Source organism: Cavia porcellus, unplaced genomic scaffold (assembly GCF_034190915.1).
Source record: "Cavia porcellus strain 051 isolate PalLab524CR breed Dunkin Hartley unplaced genomic scaffold, mCavPor4.1 scaffold_20, whole genome shotgun sequence".
Lineage (NCBI taxonomy): Eukaryota > Metazoa > Chordata > Mammalia > Rodentia > Caviidae > Cavia > Cavia porcellus.
In genome coordinates, this window is record NW_026947503.1 from 57,645,005 (window position 1) to 57,665,105 (window position 20,101).

Consider the following 20,101-nt stretch of genomic DNA (forward strand, 5'->3'; position numbering starts at 1 on the left):
AATACATACAGTAAAATTATCAGAAGATATATATATATGATGTGTATGTATATATAGCAGGGCAAACAATGTTTACAAATACGTTAAAAAAACTATATCAATAATGTATATGTTCATGTTTATACACAAACATGTAAATGAAATCAAAAGGACAAATTACCTGTAGAATGAGAAATAAGGTTTGGATGATTATTTTTATTTTTCAAATTCTGTATAGTTTAAATTTTAAAAGCTTCTGTAAAGAAAATAAAAAATAACTACAAAAAGTCAGTCTACAAAAGCACCTGTAAAAGCAGATACCAAAATATTTCAACTTATTTTTCTGAGAAGTACAAAAGCAGAAAATCACAGGTAAAATGAAACCAATGAGAATCATTTTATAAATGCAAACATGCAGGGAAGAAATGTTTAAAAATTTCCCAAACAATTTAATCTACTCAACGTATGTAAGTATTCAGTTCAAGGTCATTAAAGAGAACAGAAATCCAATTTATAGGGTCCATACCTTGGTTATTGTTAGGCTTTGTTTTGGCAATTCTGCAGGGATTTAACTGAAGAACTGATGCAAGTTCACATCCTCCATGTACTGACCTGGTTTTTACTTTGATTGGCTCATTAGAATTAGCACCCTAAATAGAAATAATTATTAGCATCCAACTGAAATCACAGAAAGTAATTTTAATCAAAATTCTTAAACATTTAACACAAACCTTCATATCATCAAAACGATTCTCTGTCTCCAAGCTTTCATGTGGATGTAGAGGGATTTTGAAGATGGAATTTTCTTCTTTTATAGGTAATGGTGTTTTATCATCTGGAGGGGATTTGTGCAAAGTCTGGCGGACACACTCCTGTAAATAGGACTCCTCTGCGGAATCTCTGGGTACCAGACAGCCATCATCCAAGGCCTTACGGCTTGTGGAAGAACCTTTTGGAATGGGTTTAAAAGCTTCATAAAGAGTCACTTGCTTAAATCTATTTCTGGAAGTCTCATTTCCTTGGTTTTTCTCTTGACGTTGCACAGCTGAGAACCGATCAGATAGATCCAGAGGTTTGTCCATTACATGGTCCCCATTCATGGAAAATTGATTATCCATTGGAAAAGGAAGAGAATTTTCTTTATCAAAGGAGGTTTGGGGGCAGCTTATTTCATGTTCACTTTCTTCCTCAGCTTTCTTCCTTTTGGATGTTCTGCCTCCCAGTGATTTCAGGGACACTATGTGTTTATCAGTAACAGTATCTTTAGTGTGATCAGTAATATCCTGTTCATTTATGGACTCACTTATACTTTTAAGAACCTGCTTACTAGAAGATAACTGGCTAATGGCCTTGTTTACTTCAGACCCAAGATTATGGTGTGTGAAAAGGGCACTATCTTCAGATTTTGATCTAGTTTTCTCTAATCTAGAAGTAGAAGTGCTGCTGAAAGGGGCTGTTTTGAGATGGTTTTGTTTCCCAGTGTCTAAAAGGGAAGGGGACAAACTTGTATTCAAACCCAAGTCAGTTTTCACATTAGATGTAGGTACAAACACAGGAGACGAAAACACAGGAGATGATGCCCGAGTAGTCAATTCCTCTTGAGGTGGAGTATTTGAAATAGAATCTGAAAATCTAAATAAAGAGTAAGAAAATTTTTTCTTGCTAAAAAAATATGGTAAAAATTAAAAGATAAACGCCATGTGAAAACCTTTGCTTAACACAGAGTACCTATCTATTAGAAGCAGATGATTAACCAGAATTTAAGACACAGTATAACTACTAGTCCCTTCATTTGGGAAACAAAAAGCTGAGGAAAATGATACAGCAAACATGTCTCAATACCCTAATATTCCTATCTAACTTTTTTCCTAAGTAATTTAAATAACTTCATTATATAAACAATTTAATGAATTCTAAAAATGAAATTCTGTTTTTTTTTTTCTTTCTTTCTTTCAGTGTTTGGACTCAAACCAGAAATCCTGCTTACTAAGCAAGCAGAGATGACTGGACGATATCTCCAACTCCAAAACTCTTGAATTAGAGATCAAAGTGACTTTAATGAGATTTTCTCTCAGGAGCTACATTTTTGTCACTTGCAAAAGAAATAAAAAAGGAAAGGGAGCACTAAACCCTACCTTGATAGGCTACTATAATGACAGATGAAATCAGTAAAAAATTATATGCAATACAATCTTAGAAATCCATCCAGTTTATAGATGTCCTTTGTATTGCATGCACCATTTGATAACAAACACAGAAAGGATGGCTGAGCCTGTAAAGGGACAGAATAAACAAGTGGGAGCTCTTAAATAGTGTTCTTCTTGGTGATGTATGAAAGGATTTACAAAAAACCACTACTTCTCTCCTATAATGCAAAAAAGCTCATAAACTGGTGAGACATTTTTCACAATAAAAATAGCCAGAATAACAAACCCTATGCTGAGGGGGAAAAAGGGTTTAATTTTTTTTTGAAACAGGATCTCACTGAGTAGTTCAGGCTGGCCTCTAACTTGTGGCAATCCTCTGCTTCAGTCTCCCAAGTGCTGGGATTACAGGTAGGTGCCACCATGCCCAGTAAAATGGTTTGGTTCCAATGGGAGTTCAACAATAGTTACAAATTTTCACCAAGTGTCCCAAATTACCTTAAACTATCTTTAGTATTTCTCATAGAGTCCTCAAAAGGTTGTTTCTTGTGTTCTCCTTCCATAGAGTGGTAGAGCTCATCACCAAGAGGGCTCATGGGACTTTGAGATTCCTTCAATAGTAAAATATGAAGCACATTCATACAATGGAATATACTCATTCTTAAAAAGGTGGTAGCTGCTTAGTACTATAAATATACTAAGTATCTCTAAATTGTACACTTTAGTTATTATTTTTGCAGTATTGGGTTCATTTCCCAGGGCTTTCACATTGGGCTACATCCTTAGGCTCTCAAATTAATTTTTAATTTTGAGACAAGGTCTTGCCAGTTGCTTAAATTGCCCAGCCTAGGCTCAAACTTGCAATCCTACTGCCTCAGCCACCCAGACTGCTTGGCATTATAGGCTGGTGTCACCATCACTGCCTTGAATGAGCTGCACACTTGAAAAGGATTAATTTTATATTAAACTTCATCACAATAAAAATATGAACTATATTAAATTTAAAGTAAAAAAACCATTGATATTTTAATATTTTGTATAAATACATTCTATTACTGGTACATAAAACTCCAATTCCAAATACCATTGGTAACATGTAGGGAAGGGAATACAGATAAATTTAAAAAGATCCTTTAAAAAGCAGTGATTCTAAAACTTTTAACATATATGCAAGTCCAGTGGGGATTTTGTTACATGCAAATTCAGTAGGTCTAGATTCTGTGCCTCCTCGAACAATTTCAGAAGTAATGCAGAAGTATTGCATATGACTCACACTACACCCAAGTCTTCAGATTTCAGCTCCCTTAACTCATTTGCTAGACTCTAAACTGCTAGATTCCTAAGTAGGAGGGAATTAGAAATCAGTAAAACACATTTGAAGTATAAAGGTGAAAAACGTACCCTTTACCATTTGAAAAGTGGGTTTTGTGTGTGTGGTACTGGGGATTGAATCTAAGGGAATCTACTATGGGGTATCATCCTCAGTCTTTAACATTTTTCTATATTTTGTGACAGATTGCCTCAAAGTTATAATCAGCCTACCTCATCTTCTCAAGTACTAGGATTACAGGCATGTGTCACCATACCTGTGAGGATGGTTTTAAAAAGACAAAAGCCCAAATAAAAAAACCAGTTATTAGAAATTCAACAGTTAGACAACTTTATAAGAGCACAGACACATTCACTAGCTAACCTGAAGGAATGCTGTTTTAAAATTGTGTCAAAACAGAACTTAGGATGGAAGAATTCAAGTTTTCTGTCTTCTAGGGCCCAATTAAGAGGAAAAAAGGAAACATGCCTGATGTAAGTACTAAAATAATGAAAACATGGGACTGGGGATGTAACTCAGCAGTGCCTGACTAGGGCCAGAGATTTAGCTTAGTGGCTTAAGTACCTGACTAGCAAGCATAAGGTCCTGAGTTCGATTCCCAGTAAATATACACATTAAATAAACAAGCAAACAAATAAACATGAAAATATGACAGGGCCAACCTGATTCAGTTCCTATGTAGGTCTGTTATAGTTACATTGAGAATGTCCTCCAAAGGCCTCATTTACTCACTGGCAGGACTTTTGGAAAAAGACTCGATCATAGTGGGCCTATAGCTAAGCTACTGTCAGGAGGGTGGGTCTGGCAGTGGTAGCAGGGAGATGGAACACTGGAGGTGTGACCCGGAAGGGTGTTATCTCCAGCCTCTGCTCTGCCCTTCTCTCCCTGCTCCATGGATGCCGTGATATGAACGGCTTTCCTGCAGCGGCCCTTCCCAATTCCCTTCCCCTTCCCAAGCCGGCTTGGAACCGGCTTACCATAAGCCAAAATAAACCCCTCCTCAATCTTAAATACTGAATGCAATCTCTCATTTGAGTGAAGCACAGTACAAATAAAGAACAAAATAAAAGACTGATGGAGGGGAACAAATGTGCAATTCTGCACATTTGCATTCTGCAAATGTGGAGGGGTCCAGGAGACAGGGTGCAGGCAGGGGGAACAGGAAGGAGACTTAGAAAGATTTTAAAATGTGTCATGCACATGTACTAAAATACCCACATGAGCACCAACATTATATGTCATAAACACGAACCAAAAATAATAACAACAACAATAAAGTTGGGATTTAAGAGATGGCAGGAGGGTGGTGGGTGGAAAGGGGGAAGACTAAAGAATCAAGCTGTCTTATGTACCTGCACACACTCCATAACATAAATATACACTACATATATTGCAAACATACTAATAAAGCAAAACAATCCTCTAAAAACCCCTCCTTGAAGTTGCAGTCATTGGGTATTTTGTGCCATCAACAAGAAAAGTAATGGTGGGGGTTTAGCTAATAGGTAGTGTGTGGATGACATGCAAAATCCCTGGGTTCAATTCCCAGCACTCAAAATAAATAAATAAATAAATAAATAAATAAATAAATAAATAAATAAATAAATAAAAAGACAACAAGTAAGATGAGAAAGGAAATAAACACACACACATATATAAATATATATAATTTGTTTTTTTGGCACCAGGGATTGAACTCACAACTTCATGCTTGCCAGGCCGGCCACTAAGCTAAATCTCTGGCCCTAGGTGAGATATGATTTAAAAAGGACAAAAACCCAAATATAGTTTAACAAAAAGAGAAATCAAATTTCAGAAACTCAACAGCAATACAACTTTATAGAACACACATATGTTTACTCATTTAAACAAATGAAATTGATTTTGAGATTGTGTAAAACCAGACTTTAGACTGAAGAAGTGTTCTATTGTCTAGAGATCTTAGTTACTTTTCTTGTTGCTGAGACAAAATACTGGACATTTAAAGTTAAAGCTTGGTTTATAGGGGTTTCAGTCCACAGTCAGCTGGCTCTAAGGCAGGGCAGCCTGGCAGACAAGATAGTCAAAGCAACAAAGGAGAGGAAACAAGACTCTTTGCTCCTTATACTGTATGCAGGCTACCCGCCTAGGGCAGGTGTAGCACTCACACCTTAATCTCAGCCAGAACTATACCAAATCAATCAGTGGACTTTTAATAACCATACACCCTTAATCCCAGCATCCCATATTCTAGATTCAGCCAGCCATTCTGAAAAAGCCCTATGACTGCACGAGGCACTGGGGGGACAATGAGACACAAACCGTAACAGGATCTATGAAGAAAAATACCCGGTAAACACACTGGACATAAGTACTGTAAGTACTGTACTAAGACAATGAAAATATGATGGGGCTATTCTGACTCAGTTCACATTAATTAGTTCACTTGGATCAGTAGTTCTTGGTAGAAGCAAGAATTCAGCCTGTTTTTCATACCAAATTTCCCTTTCATGGATACCAAAAATCCCAGTAAGTTCTGAAATCAATTTCAGAATTTAGGTTTTCTCTTAGAATGAGAATGGATAGGAGAAAAAAATAGGGGCAACAAAATAGGACTGGGAAAATAAATCCACTCTGCCATAATTCTTCCCCTGTAATTCTGACTCAGTCCCAGATCCCAAAAATTCTAAAGGTTAGGTTTACGGAACTGCCTGGAAGCAGATAATATGAACGGGCCTTTCAAACACAGTTTAGTTCTAGGCCTTTATTTAATGATCTTTGGATAAAATAATTTTGCTCAATTCTCTAAGAATGTCTCTAAATGGACATATGAGTTAACTGATATTATCATAAAATAAATCACTTACAGATTCCTCTTCAACACCAAGTCCAAGTGTTTCAGCAACAACTGTAGCTAAATGAAAAGATGACTTATCAACGGGACAACTGCTTATTCCACGTATTTCTAAGAAAGAAAAAAATTATAAATTACATGTGTAAAAATTGTATAAAAGGAAGGTGAAGGCTCAAAGAACCAATATAAAATGGCATTGGACAAATTTCTAAATTCTATTAAAAATTCAAAATATTAAAAATAGCAATAAAGCTACATGTATTTTGCATACATACTTGCTAAACCCTTTCAGTTAGGTATTCTATTTTTCCTAAATGAATCGAGTCCAATAGTAATATTTTTTATTGACACAAAATAGATCAGAAAATGGATTTATAGCAAACTAAAGTACAGGAGAAATACTAAACCATATTTATAGTATCTTTCATGAATATAGGGGAGACATTTTCAGAACTACACAATTTTTAACTTTTGGGTAACCTATTTATACAAGAATCACACATATGCAAGGTTTTATAAAGTTTTGTGCAGTTTCTATAACTCAACAAATACTTAGAACTAGTAGAGCACCTACCGTTTCAGGGATTGTGCTATGCACCATATGAAAAGAACACATTTTTGTTCTTAAAAAGCTATGGGTTGCAATTTGAAAGGTAAAAAAAACTACAGTGGAGTGTGATAAACACATTAGAGGTAATGTAAAGGGTGATTTAAATGTAGAAAGACTCATAAAGTTGCATTGGGAAACCAAGGCAAGCTACACAAAGTGATGCTTAAGCTGACACTTAAAAGAGTATGAGGAGCGTGGCAAGTTAAGCAGATTGGGAGTGGAAAGTAGTCTAGGGGCTGGGGAAAGTAGTCAGCGGCATAAGCACCTGCCTTGCAAGCAGGCAGTAATGAGTTCAATCCCCGGTACCGATAAAAAAAAAAAAGAAAGTAGAGTCTAGGTATGTGTAAGGGCCCAGATATGTGAAACCAAAATGTTCATTTAGGAAACCACCTGTGGTTTCAAATTTCTCCTGTGAACAATGAAGAGAAATGCAAAAGTTTTAAATAGATGACAGAAGCCATTCTTGGGTTAAAAAGGTAACTTTGGCTGTGACAGTCTCATAGGTAAGAAGCAATCACACAAACAGACCAAAAAACAAAACAAAACAAAAAACCTCACCCTAATTATATTACTAAAGGTCTTAATGTGAGATGCTGATGGCCAAAAGTATATCAATGAGGGTAGAGAAGAATATGTAAAACAGACAAGGGGACGTAGAATCAGGAATCAGTAAGACTTAGAAGCTGCTTAGAAATAAGAGATGAGAAAACAAGAGTCTAGGATGATTTAAAAGTTTTTCAATTGGTAACTCAAAGAAGCATGTACAGTGTCATTCACAGGTTATAAATACAAGGAAGAACGGTAGGTCTGACAGGAAAGCTTCTGTTCTGGACAGCTGAAGATAAAGCATATCCAGGTAGAGATGCTGAACAGCAGGTATATTTCCCATTTGGAATTTGAGGAAAAAGTCCTAGACAAAGATTTTATTAGCACATAGGTGGCAGCAGAGCACTAATTCTAGGTAAGATTCCTCTGGAAAGACAGCAAATAAAACAAAAACACGACCATATGTACTGGGGATATCGACACTCATGACTTCTGTAGAAGCTCTAGTGCAGCGAACAGAAGAGAGGGTATGCAGAGGTGCTTGCTTTGTGTCTATCCCTGGTACCACGAAAGAGAAAAACAAGCACATATATACTGGAACTTCTCTTCCCCCATTTACCATGACTGGCTTGGTAGTGTCATCCAGTTCCATGGTTTTGGATAATATGCTGACAAGTTCCGTATGTATCTCCATCTTAAATGTCTCTAAACGTGCATTTACATGCACATGCTCACTCAAAATCCTATCTGAATATCCTGCTTCCAGTCTCTTCTGTCTCAGTTATCAGCAGTTGAGTCCTCCGACTTCCCACAGCGCTCTCCTCTTTGCTCACTCTGTTCCAGCCACACAGGCTCCTTACACCTCTCAACACACCCACAGGCAGTCTACGCCACGCTGCTCCGCCGGACCCGTGTGCTTCCCCCACTCTCTGCTCTATGGTCACCTGATAACTGAGGCTTCCCACTACCCCCCTTATCCTGTTTCATTTCTCTCCAGAGCACCTGATTCTATCTGACATATTTATTTTCATATTCCCCAACTAGATTTTAAACTCCACAAGATCAAGAGCTCTATTCTGTTCATTGCCTGATATTATTTGTTGAATAAATGAGTAAACTATATCAAGGCTTTCTTATCTAAATCAACAGCAATTTGTATTAATATGGATATTAATGTGAATGAATACTCACATTACTTTCCAATATGAAAAGACTTCTAAGCAACTAGTAATATAAACACAATTATATGAAAAAAAAATCTCTAAAACATAGTCTGATTCTGTTGGCTGCTCTTGCTTATCAATAACCACACATTTTAAACTTATAAAGGTAATTTCAGTATCTTACTAGCCACTGGAGCTTCACTCTGATCACAAGTGTCAGCGACTAGAATCTCCTTTTCATTCGGGCTATGCTGTGAATGAGTTGAAGCCTTGGAAACTTTTCTTAATTCTAAGCAGAAAAAGAGGAAAGATTACATGAAAAACAAACAATAATGATGAAAATTATCATCAAAATATTATTCCCAAAGCCAACAGAAACCTGTGGTTCAAGTATTATAAAAACTATTTTTATTGACATAATTCTTGTATTTTAAGAAGTTTCTTTAGTTTCACTAAGCAACAAAACTGCAAGTTAGGACAATGAGTGACAGAAGACTAGAAGAGTCAAGTTTTTTCTGCCTTAAACAAGGTGCCTAAACAGTAATGTTTTAATGTTTTTTTTCCCTTTGTGTATCGGTTACAAATTAGGTTTTAATTTTTGTAAAGAAACCTGAAACAAGTTTTATCAGAAATATTTCTATTACTTAAAGATTTAATTTGAAGAAAACTAAAAGGCAAAGTAAAGGAAAATAAGTTTTACTTTATAATTTAAAAGTAGTATTAAAAAATAAGCAAATATGGTTAGAACAAAAACAAGACTAACAGACATTAAATTATTTAAAATTTATTTTCAGATAATTTACATAGACCAACACATATATCTTAAAACCAAAGTTTCAGATTTCAAATAAAAAGTGATGAGAATAATACCTCAGTAACATACCAATTAAGTTTTTAAATCATTATATACTGCTCTCATACAATGAGGAAATAAACCAAAGCATTATGCTGGATACAAAAGATGACTTTCCTAATGAAAATTGTATATTATTTTTGGATAGCCATATTCATGAATTTAAACATGATCTGAATTATACATATAATTATTTGTAATGATTCATGTCCTATCATATGTTCTGTTATTTCAAGATCTAGGACTTTATATTTTAATTTAGTTCCTAATTACATGCAGGATTTTTAACAGTTCTTTTGTTTCCCACTAGATGGTGATATGAACTCATATAAAATGGGGAAACTGTGCCAGTTTTAAAGAATAAAGATCTAGTTATTCTTACAATGTATTTGCATCACACAAATATCTTTAAAACTTTATACATCCTTTTAACCCACATACTTTGTTACAACACTTTAATTTAAAAATTAGTCTTTATTTTAGATTAATATTAAAAGAATAAAGACTGTACTATGTCATATTATAAATTTCAGGGCTACATAGTTTCAAATCATTTAACAGAAATGGTAGCTTCAAATCATTTAGCAGAAATGGTAAATGACTGGAATTAGAAATAAGTCACTGATAACTCAGAAAAGACATTATAAAGCCATTTCTAGATTTCCACAAACTGCTACAAATTATAAAAAGTAAAAAAGTCAGTTAAAGACAAATGACAGGAGTACCTGCAATCAAAATCTACAAAGTATAAAAATGTAGAGCCAGGAAGATCTGTCTCTAAATATTGACTCATCTAAATCTAATTCTACCCACCTTGGTGAGTTTTTAATCTCTAAACATACCTCTCCTAATCTCTAAAATAAAGGAGTTAATAGCTACTTCATAAGCCTGAAATATAATAATAATTATGTAAATCAGTCAGCATATTAATACCTGAAACATAGGAGGAGAAAAGTAATGTGAAGTTTGTTTCATCATTCCTTTGATCTAACTCAAATATATACACATAAGACTTGTTTTGTTTTGAAATTGGGAATCAAACTCAGAGGTACTCTACCAATGAGCTACATCTCCAGTTCTTGTTTTATTTTGACACAGGTTCTTGTTAAATTCCCCAAACTTGTGGAGTACTGTTATTACAGATATGTACTACTACTAAGAATATTTTTAAGTAAAAAAAGAAAAGAAACTACTATATTTTTAAAATACTGAGTATTTACATATTCACACATACATATATAATACAGGAAGAAAATGCCTTCTCACTTTACTAGCAGAAGTTAAACTCAGTTGTACCAAGTTAAACTCAGTTGTACCTGGACAATGGATACCTGGACAATGATTAACTTCTTTCCACTACAATGAATAGTGTAAAATCAATGCATACGTTTCCAAAAAACCAGAAAACTGAAATACAACTCTAAACCTTACCATTTGTACACACAGAATGCTCCAATTTAGAATTTGTTTTTTCTACATATCGGACATGAAGATTCTCCTTTCTTCGTAGCCGATTAATGCCAGAAAATGAAAAGGCTGTTATTGGTGAATCTGGAATAACGTTTTCCTCACATTCAAGCTCAGCTGCTTGATGCTGTTGACCATTCCTAGAAGAAAATGATTGAAAGAAAGTGAATTCTACAAATATTTATTATACCATGTATTACATAGCGTGAATTCAAGTAGAAAGATGGAAGAGATGTTAATTCCACCTAATGTCCAAATCTGAGGATTGGGAAAGCAGACAAAGGATTGCAGAACTAAGAAGGGATGTTATTGTGAGAAATGAAATAGAAAGTGCAGCTGATGGCATGTGAGATGAAATTAAAAGTACTCCAAGTGGCAAAGATTTACTCAACACAGTCTGAGTAAAAACATGCAGTTCTGTGCACTTTTATGGACTTCTCCACAACACACAGGAAGGGGAGCCTTAAGTGCACATGCCAAGGAAGCAAGAGGAAGGGAACTAAGGCACAGAAGTGAGGTGACAATGTAACGGCAGTATAGAATACCCAACAGCGCAGAAAGGAGAAAGGCAGTTAATTAAACATACTTAATATAGGCTGTAATAGTTAAGACAAGAGCTTTTGAGCTTTGAACTAGGATAATGTTAAATACACATGGAAAGGAAAGGACCAATGTTAGATGCCACAGTGGCATAATCAACATGACTTGGCAACCAACAAATGCTGCACTTGATAATACCGACACTGACAACTTGCACCAAACTTTGTCTTGTATGTTACATTGTTGGGAACTCTTCAAAGTATCACTGTATCACTACTGCACTGTGTGAGATACTACAATGATCATCTTACAACTGAGGAAACCAAGACATAGAAGTCCCTCATTATACTAGTAAGTCAAGACTTAACTTTTGGCAGATTCTAGGGGCTCTATCTTAACAACTCAATGTATTATCCTGTAGATCATGAATCTAATGAACAACTACAGTAGGCTTCTAGCCTTGGTTCTATTGAGACCTCTTCCACTCTACTCGTAAGAGAAGTCACAATAGTTCTCTATTACAACCCAACCATGTCAGTTAAATTTGATTAAAACTCTGTTACATCTGCCCATTCACTGAGAAGACACGCCAGTGTTCTCTAGACAATGCAGAAGAACCTACATGACCTGACTGTCCTCTCCCCCATAACTGTGCTCTCATCACACACTCTTCCTTGGGTTTCCCTCAACATGCCAAGCATCATCCTATTGCAGTGTCTTTGCTCCAGATGTTCCATCTGCTATTCCCAGGTACTGACATGGCTAATTACCTCATGTCTTTTACATCTCTGCTGGAATTCTAATGTTTAAAACTGCAGTCTCTGTCCTGCAGCCCAGTTTCCTGTTCCTTGTGATTCTGCTCTGTTTATTTTATACTTGCAAATGCTTTCCAAACAAGTATGCAATTCACTACATTCACCTGTTAGAATGTAAGCTCTAAGGTGAGAGCCTTCATTTTACTGATGAATCCCAACAGGTATACAGCAGGTATTGCCTAACAATTTGCTGAATAAACAAGACATTCTTAGATCCCCCTAACGAAATATTTAGACATACATTCTTTCTCAAATCAATTCAAAACCCATAGCACCTAAAGGTTGAGTTTGGACTAACTATGATTACAGAGTAAAATTAAACTAATTGACTTTCCCACATCAAATCATTAGTGACCTTATTGGTCAACCAATTCTTATCAGTTTGTCAGCCATTCACTCTTTACATGAGCAAAGTAATTTGTTCTATTATACTGATATCGATTTGTAATACTATTTCAAAGACCTATGCAATGAGAATTTTACAAACTATGATCAACAGAAATTTTTAAAGAATCACTATAGGAGAAAGATTAACACAGATATATACTTTAATTTCCAGGTAATATCAACATTACTTGTAGTCTACAATCCTGTATTGCTGCTGAGAAAAATCTTTAGAACTATTATCTGATTTTTAAAAATTTTACTTTTGGTGGGGGGGAGTATAACTTACAGGTAAAACACTTACATAGCATGTGTGAGGTCCTAGGTTTGATTGCTAGCATTGTTTGCCCCAAATTATTTTTATATACAAACAAACAATGTTTGTATATATTTATGAGGTTTGATGTGATGGTTTGATGTATGTTTATATTGTGGGATGATTACATCAAGCAAATTAATAAGTTTATAACTTCATACATTTAGGGGGTAAAAACATTTAAAATCTACTTTTTTAATGAATCTGAAATATACAAGGAATTATCTATTAAAGTTATCATTCTGTGCAATAAAGTTAATATCTAATCTTTAATCTCTTCCTGTAATTCTATCCTTATTCTGGAAAAACAGTAAAGTCATATGAGAAAGCTTTACAAATTAATGGAGTGTGAAATCTGTCTGACCTTGGTTTAACTAATCATATCACACATAGCTTGCTTTCCTAGTGGTCATAAAAAATTCAACCTGAAACATGAATGAGTCACGTGAAGAAAGAGATTTCCTGGCAGAGTCAATCTAGATGTAGCTGGGATGACAAAAGGGGAAAAAAAACTCCCAAATACAAAAACCCAAACTAGCTCTAACTAGAAGTGCTGAAATTACAGTAAGTAAACAGGTGAAGCTTTTGTCATCTTCTCTAATAAAAGAAAACAGAAGCAAATCAACTACTATGTCTTTTTTTGTTTGTTTGTTTGTTTTTTGGTCTTTTTCCTTTTTGTTGGTACCAGGGATCGAACTCACGACTGCCTGCTTGTGAGGCAGGCGCTTATACCGCTGAGCTAAATCCCCAGCCCCTTGTTTGTTTTTGAGACAGGGTCTCATTATGCAGTTCAGGCTGGCCTTGAGCTCACTTTGTAGCCCAGGATGGTCTCAAAACTTGCAACAATCCTCCTGTCTCAGCCTCCCGTGGGCTGGGATTACAGGAGTGTGTTAACACGCCCAGCTAAAAACAACTACTATGTCTTATCCAAATTTATTCCTTAAAACATTAGGACTCACCCTGATTTTCAGAGAAAAACTGAGTCATGTCCTATTAATTATTAACATTCTTTATCTTCTGTTCATTCTTTTAGTAGTTTTATTTGTAGGTCTTCTCTTAAATTCCTGTCAAAACTGTTTTAGTTGTCCTTTCCCCTCAAACCTGTAAGAAGCCAAGGTTTCTGTGCTAAGGAAGGAGTCAGCAAAAAACATTTTTAACCTTCAGTTCTTCTCTACCTGAAGAATTTATTTCTAGTTAAAATGTAAATTAAACTTACTGAAGCACTATTATAACCATTAAGTTCATTGCAATGTTTTAATTTAAAAAAAAAGGGATGAAGATTCCCTAAAGTACAAGCCAGTTGAGTCTATATCCTGGTCCCTTAGAACCAATGTAAATGTATTATATAAATAATTTAAACAAGACTAATTTTTAAAAGCAGGGCCATGAGACAGTTGTTCTGTGGGATGCTGTCAAAACACTGGCTCTTGGGCAGGCCTCTGACAATGATTCCCTCCACATCCTGCACTTGTCGGACTCTGAAATCACCTGTGATTCCTGTGATCTTCACTGAGCCTATCACATCTGTTCTTCCCAGTACAGTCACAATAGCAATACTTTATTTGCTTTCTTTGACTGACAGAACTGACTCTTCTTTTGCTTTATTTTTAAGCTGGTAAAGGTGATTTTTAAAAACTGAGTAAGTTATTGTAGTGTCACTAGGTAGCTATCCTAATTTATAAAGGATCTGTAACATGAAAACCAGCCCAGGTGAGTTAGAATTACTGCACTTGACAAGTAGAAGCATAAGACAGCATGTTTTCTAAAGTTAAGGGGAATTTCAGGCATTAATTGGATAACATTGTGGTGGTTTAGGTAGTCAGAGGAAATGAGGTTGCCTTTACAAGCTGATACTTGCTATTTTTTTTTTTGAAAACTGCCAACAAAAAGGAAATATGTTTAAAGAGAACAAGTCATAAAAGAAGTCATCTCAGGAGAATCACAACACAACTATCTTAAATTTCAGGAAAGACCTGAAAGATACAATAGATTATTTCCTACAATGTTCTGACTAAGCATGCCCTAAAGAAAACATACATGTTCTGAGTTGGTCTATGTGATTAGACTCTACTAGAATTTCTGTCTTTCTTCCTGAAAACATCAATGAGCTTCAACAGGAAAAAAACTGAGAACACTAAAAAGAAAATTTAAACTAACTAGAATTCGTATTTTTGCCAAATGGCAATCGACTTTCAAAGTACTTTATGTATCTTGGGTCCCGAAGCAATCATCTACTTATTTCTGTTAATACACTTACTCTACACTTAGTATTTATCTGTCTTTGGTATTCATAAACATCAAAATACAAATATCGAAATATTTTTCAAAATACAATAAGCCATATGTGCTAAATCATTTCATATAACATAAACTAATGTAGTTCAATAATCACTAATAGAATTCCTTGGTCTCAGATATAATTCAGAGTAGAATTTAGATTTTTTTAAAAGTGAAAACCAGTACAAAGCACATTAGATTATTACATAACACTTCTTATGATGTCTAAGGCATCATCCTATAATCAAATATTTATAAATAAAAATACACAAATATATTAAGTGAGATAAAGGCTATAAATAACATCCTCCCAGTTAAGATGAGTTTAAGTTCTGAATAAAATTTTTTTTTTAGCTCAGATATTTAATGTGAAGTTCTGAATAAATTTAAAACAAAACTTTTGGGTTTTGGAATCATCTACAAAAGACTATGAATCTGTGTTTCAGCCTTTTTCCATCATGGTGCTTGAGTACAATTAGAGTACTGATATTTTAGCATAGCATCAATCTAATCCCACAACCTCCTTTGCTCTCTTCAAAATTCCCTTTGGCTAGCAGTATTTAGTGGACCAAGTGGGAAAAATATCAGAATGCTACTGTAACATCTATTACTTAAAAGTACACTGCTAGAAGGGAAGAATGTTAATTCTGCCAGAGAGACATGCTTATACACATATAATAACTATGATAACTGTCATTTGTGTTACATCTGCACCAGAGATTTTGCAGATGTCTACACAAATGCAATAGTATGTTTAAGAACCCTGTCACACTATCAGGATTATCCAGAATCCTAAATTAAAAAAAAAAATGCTACAAGCCAGGTGTGGGATCACATTCCTGCCATCTCAATTATTCAGAGATTCTGGAGGATAGCAAATTCAAGGCCAGCCTGGGCAATTTAAAGATGGTAGGGAGGAAGCAAGGGATGCAGTTTAGGGCTCCCAATCAATTTCTCTCTCTCTCTCTCTCTCTCTCTCTCTCTCTCTCTCACACACACACACACACACACACACACACACACACACACACACACACACACACAGAGCCACTGTACCACAGTGTGGCTGTAGCCAGCTACTTGAGAGGCTGGGCCAGGATCATTTGACACAGGGAATTTGAGGTCAACCTTGGTAACACAGTGAGATCCCATCTCAAAAAATAAAAAATAAAAAAAGAAATACAATTTAAAAGTTGCATAAACTTTATATAAATAAGAAGCTACTCCTATCTCTACCCTTAATCAGTCAGACCATTTCAGAAGGGTATTCCTTTTCTTTTGAGACAGTATTGCATAACAGAAAGAGCAGGATCTGAGTGATGGTCTTGTTACTAGTTGTGGAAACACAGGCAATATACTCAACTATAACTTTTGGTCTTTCCCCCCCTTTATAAATTAAGAATCATAAAACTACTCTGCAGAATTGCAGTGAGGGTGAGAAACAATATGAGCAACGGGCATTCAGGATAAATTATTTTTTTTCTCAAAGAAAAATGGGGTAAAAAAGAAAACAGAGAAGGAGGAAGCTTTGCTTTATGAAGCTTCTGGGACAAGACCAGAAGAAGTAACAAAACTCAATATTTATCTGAAATTTAAGTTATTATAGTACTTTCTATATTTATAATAAATCACCTAAAGATTAAAATGCTTTAGTTAAGATATTTTCTTGGTAAGAGATGCACACAGACACTTCATATATATTCTCAAACAAAAACTACAGTGATTTTCGTTTTCTTTCTATCTACCTACTTATTTATCTTTGTGGTATTGGGGCTCAAACCCAGGGATGCTTTGCCACTGGGTTACATTCTCAGTCTTTTTTATTTTTAAATTTTGAGACAATATGTTTTTAAGTTGCTCAGACTGGTCTGGACCTTGCAATCTTCCTGGCTCAGTCTCCCAAATAGCTGACAATATAAATATGTACCACTGTGCCTGGCATTCTTCATACTTTTTATTGTAGAATACTTCATAATTTTTTAAATGAAATCTGCAATTCTTAAGATATTTGTAATTGTAAAAGCCGAGTGTGGTGGTGCACTCCTATAATCACAGTACTTGGGAGGCTGAGGCAGGAAAAATGTTTGCAAGTTTGATACCAGCCTGGGCTATGAAGTGAACTCAAGGCCAGCCTGAACTGCATAGTAACACCCTCTCTTAGAAAAGAAAAAAATCAATTTGCAGATTAATACAGTTAAATAAAAAGTTGGAGGAAAATATTTTCTGTTCCAATTTAGGACAAATACTTACTGAATTTTTTGCTGCAGTTGTTCAGAAAGCTTCTTATTTTCTTCTTGAAGAGTATTCTTTTCATTCACTTAAAAACAATGTAAAAAAAAGGCATATAATATCATTATATTAATAGTCATGTGAGGCTTTTTAAGTAATGTCAACATTTATGGAGAAATTACAATTTCTAATTCTACATCCAAATGTCATTCAAGGTTTTCACTATTGTGGGGAGCTAGTTTGTTACTAGGTGGCGAGCAGTGCATCTCATGTTGTCCACACCCATGTAACTGATTAACTGATGATTTTATTTGACGCTTAGGGGCAAAGCATACATATTAGAGAGTACCGTCTGCTTATTCACCTCGAGGACAAGAAAGAATTTTATATGGTTACTCAGTCCTCTAATTTCAAATAGCATTTACTGAGTCACTTAAAATAATTACAGAGTATAACTATGACTTTTACAATATAAGCACACTTGTAATCAATTTTTCTTCCTTAGTTTTACTGTTTCATGAATAATCATTGTATAAGTAATTTAAATATATCTGTTGAAGCAGCCACTATTTGTTTGAACTGACCTCCACTAAAATCTATTCTAATTTATAAAAAAGAAACTCAAATTTGGACTACAACAGGAGTTCTCATAAACCTTACAAATGCTTAGTATGTTATCACTGGTATGCATGTGTTTCACAAGGAGAAACAGATGTAAGAAATCAACTTGCAGTAAGAACAGTTAACCTCTATGAGGGAAAGTTAACCATAATCAAAATTTGTTAATCTGGTGGTTCAAAAATCTAAAACAACTTTTCAACATTGAGTAAATAATATTTGGACTATGCATATGTAAGATTACTCAACTGTCTTCTGCAGAGGATCTTTTAAAAAAAAAAAACAAAAACCTGGGATATAAACAGTGACCTAAAGGAAAGTATAGTCTACCAAGGGAGTCAAGATCCTATGGAGGCATTTTTTGTACAACGCAAAGTGACAAGAGCATTAAAGAAAGAGAAAAAAGAAACAAAAGGAAAAAAAAAAAGAAGGAATTTCTGAAGTGGAAAGGGTTACTCTGGGTCCTTGAGAAGAACATGAAAGGATAACTGAGTTGGGCATAAATTTATTGCATCAGAAGATTAGTAGAATAAAGAAGAAACCATTGGCTTTAATTAATGGTATAAGCCTTTAGATAGCAGACTAAGAAATCAGGACTTTATTTTAAAGATTACTAGGTAACACGCTTCATAGATAACTAATGTGAAGCTAGTCAGATGAAGTGACACACAACTTCCCAGCACTCTGGGAAGCTGAGGCAAGAGGATCTCAAGCTTGAGCCCTACTTGGGCATCTTAACAAAAACTGTTTCAAAGTAAGAAATGAAAAACAAGGGCTGTGGATATAACTCAGTGTGAAAGCCCTGGGTTCAATCCTCAGTATCCTCAATAATAACAGTAATAACAACAACAACAATAATAATGAAAGATTCACCTAAGCATGGATAGGGTATACCACAGTGAGAAGAAAGTACTAACAAGATGAGAAGTCAGGTGATTGTTCAAAGAAATGAGTATCTGGGACCAATGTGGGAGATACAGAAATAGGATGTAAGGACAGGTATAACTGCTAAAGAAAATAAAAGCAGAAGTTATTGGCAGTTCTGCCTTGTAGGGGTGACAGAAATCAAAGATGACGAACAAATTTCTGATTAAGGTGGTTTACCTGACTCTAAGTCAAATAGCAAGCCCACTGCATTACTGAAAAGCCAGGAACAGTTCTATCAGGATATCAGAACTATGTAAATTTCCTGATTTAAAAACAGGTTCAGATTAACAGTAAAGAAAAAAACAAAGCAACAACAAAAAAGGGCCTTAAAAAAAGCTGAGTTTCCCCTGGAGCTCCTTATATCAATCCCAGTATCAGAAGCAAATGGACCCACAAATTACTGAATAGTTCAATCAAGTGTAGCCAACACTTGCCCTTAAGCTAAAATCATGAAGACAGAACTCCAGAAGTCTGACACAAGACAGCCCACTAATAAATACAAGGAGATCAGAGCAGTGCACCTGAGCAACTTAAGGTGAACAGAGAGGACGAACTGTGAAGGAACAAAGCTCTCCAACCAGGGTTCCGAGCCTCCAACTTTCAGTCACTAGAGCAGGGCTCTTGTAGTTTTTTAAACTATCAGCAAGGTAGGGATTCTCCCTTGGGCTACAAAAATAAGACTGTATTTATTAAAATAAAAACATCAATTTAAGAGACATCTACAATTCTAGGCCAGTATCAACACTTGAAATAAAACTAATACTTAAAACTAGTCCAAAAGAATTCACTTCTATATTAGAGTTAACACAGGAAAGGTACCTTTTATTAAATAAAACTAATATTAAAATATTCTGAAGGCTGATGGGTCATAAAACAAAACAAGTTACCATAAAAGAGAAATAAAGATTACAAAAACTTTGAACTTAACACATGGGATATAAACCATTTACTGAAGATAGAATTACTCTGTCCTAAGAAATCCTCCCAGAATTCAGCACAAGAATAAATTTACACAAAGTAAAAGTAAGTCTAATGTGAAATCTAGAATATAAAAGGATATAAAAGAGAAA

At 35.0% G+C, this 20,101-nt stretch overlaps 1 protein-coding gene across 7 annotated transcripts in view; it reads right to left on the minus strand.

The window, feature by feature from the left end:
- Positions 1-20,101, minus strand: part of Rbbp8 (RB binding protein 8, endonuclease) — an 87,118-nt gene that overhangs the window by 21,042 nt on the left and 45,975 nt on the right. For all 7 annotated transcript variants that reach the window (XM_003474036.5, XM_063231848.1, XM_013157189.3 and 4 more), the window contains 7 exons: positions 17,508-17,574; positions 10,890-11,065; positions 8,790-8,894; positions 6,300-6,397; positions 2,622-2,734; positions 711-1,611; positions 506-629 (listed from right to left, as the gene is read on the minus strand). In XM_003474036.5, the coding sequence (XP_003474084.1) occupies positions 506-629; positions 711-1,611; positions 2,622-2,734; positions 6,300-6,397; positions 8,790-8,894; positions 10,890-11,065; positions 17,508-17,574 (1,584 nt within the window). The remainder of the gene's footprint in view (positions 1-505; positions 630-710; positions 1,612-2,621; positions 2,735-6,299; positions 6,398-8,789; positions 8,895-10,889; positions 11,066-17,507; positions 17,575-20,101) is intronic.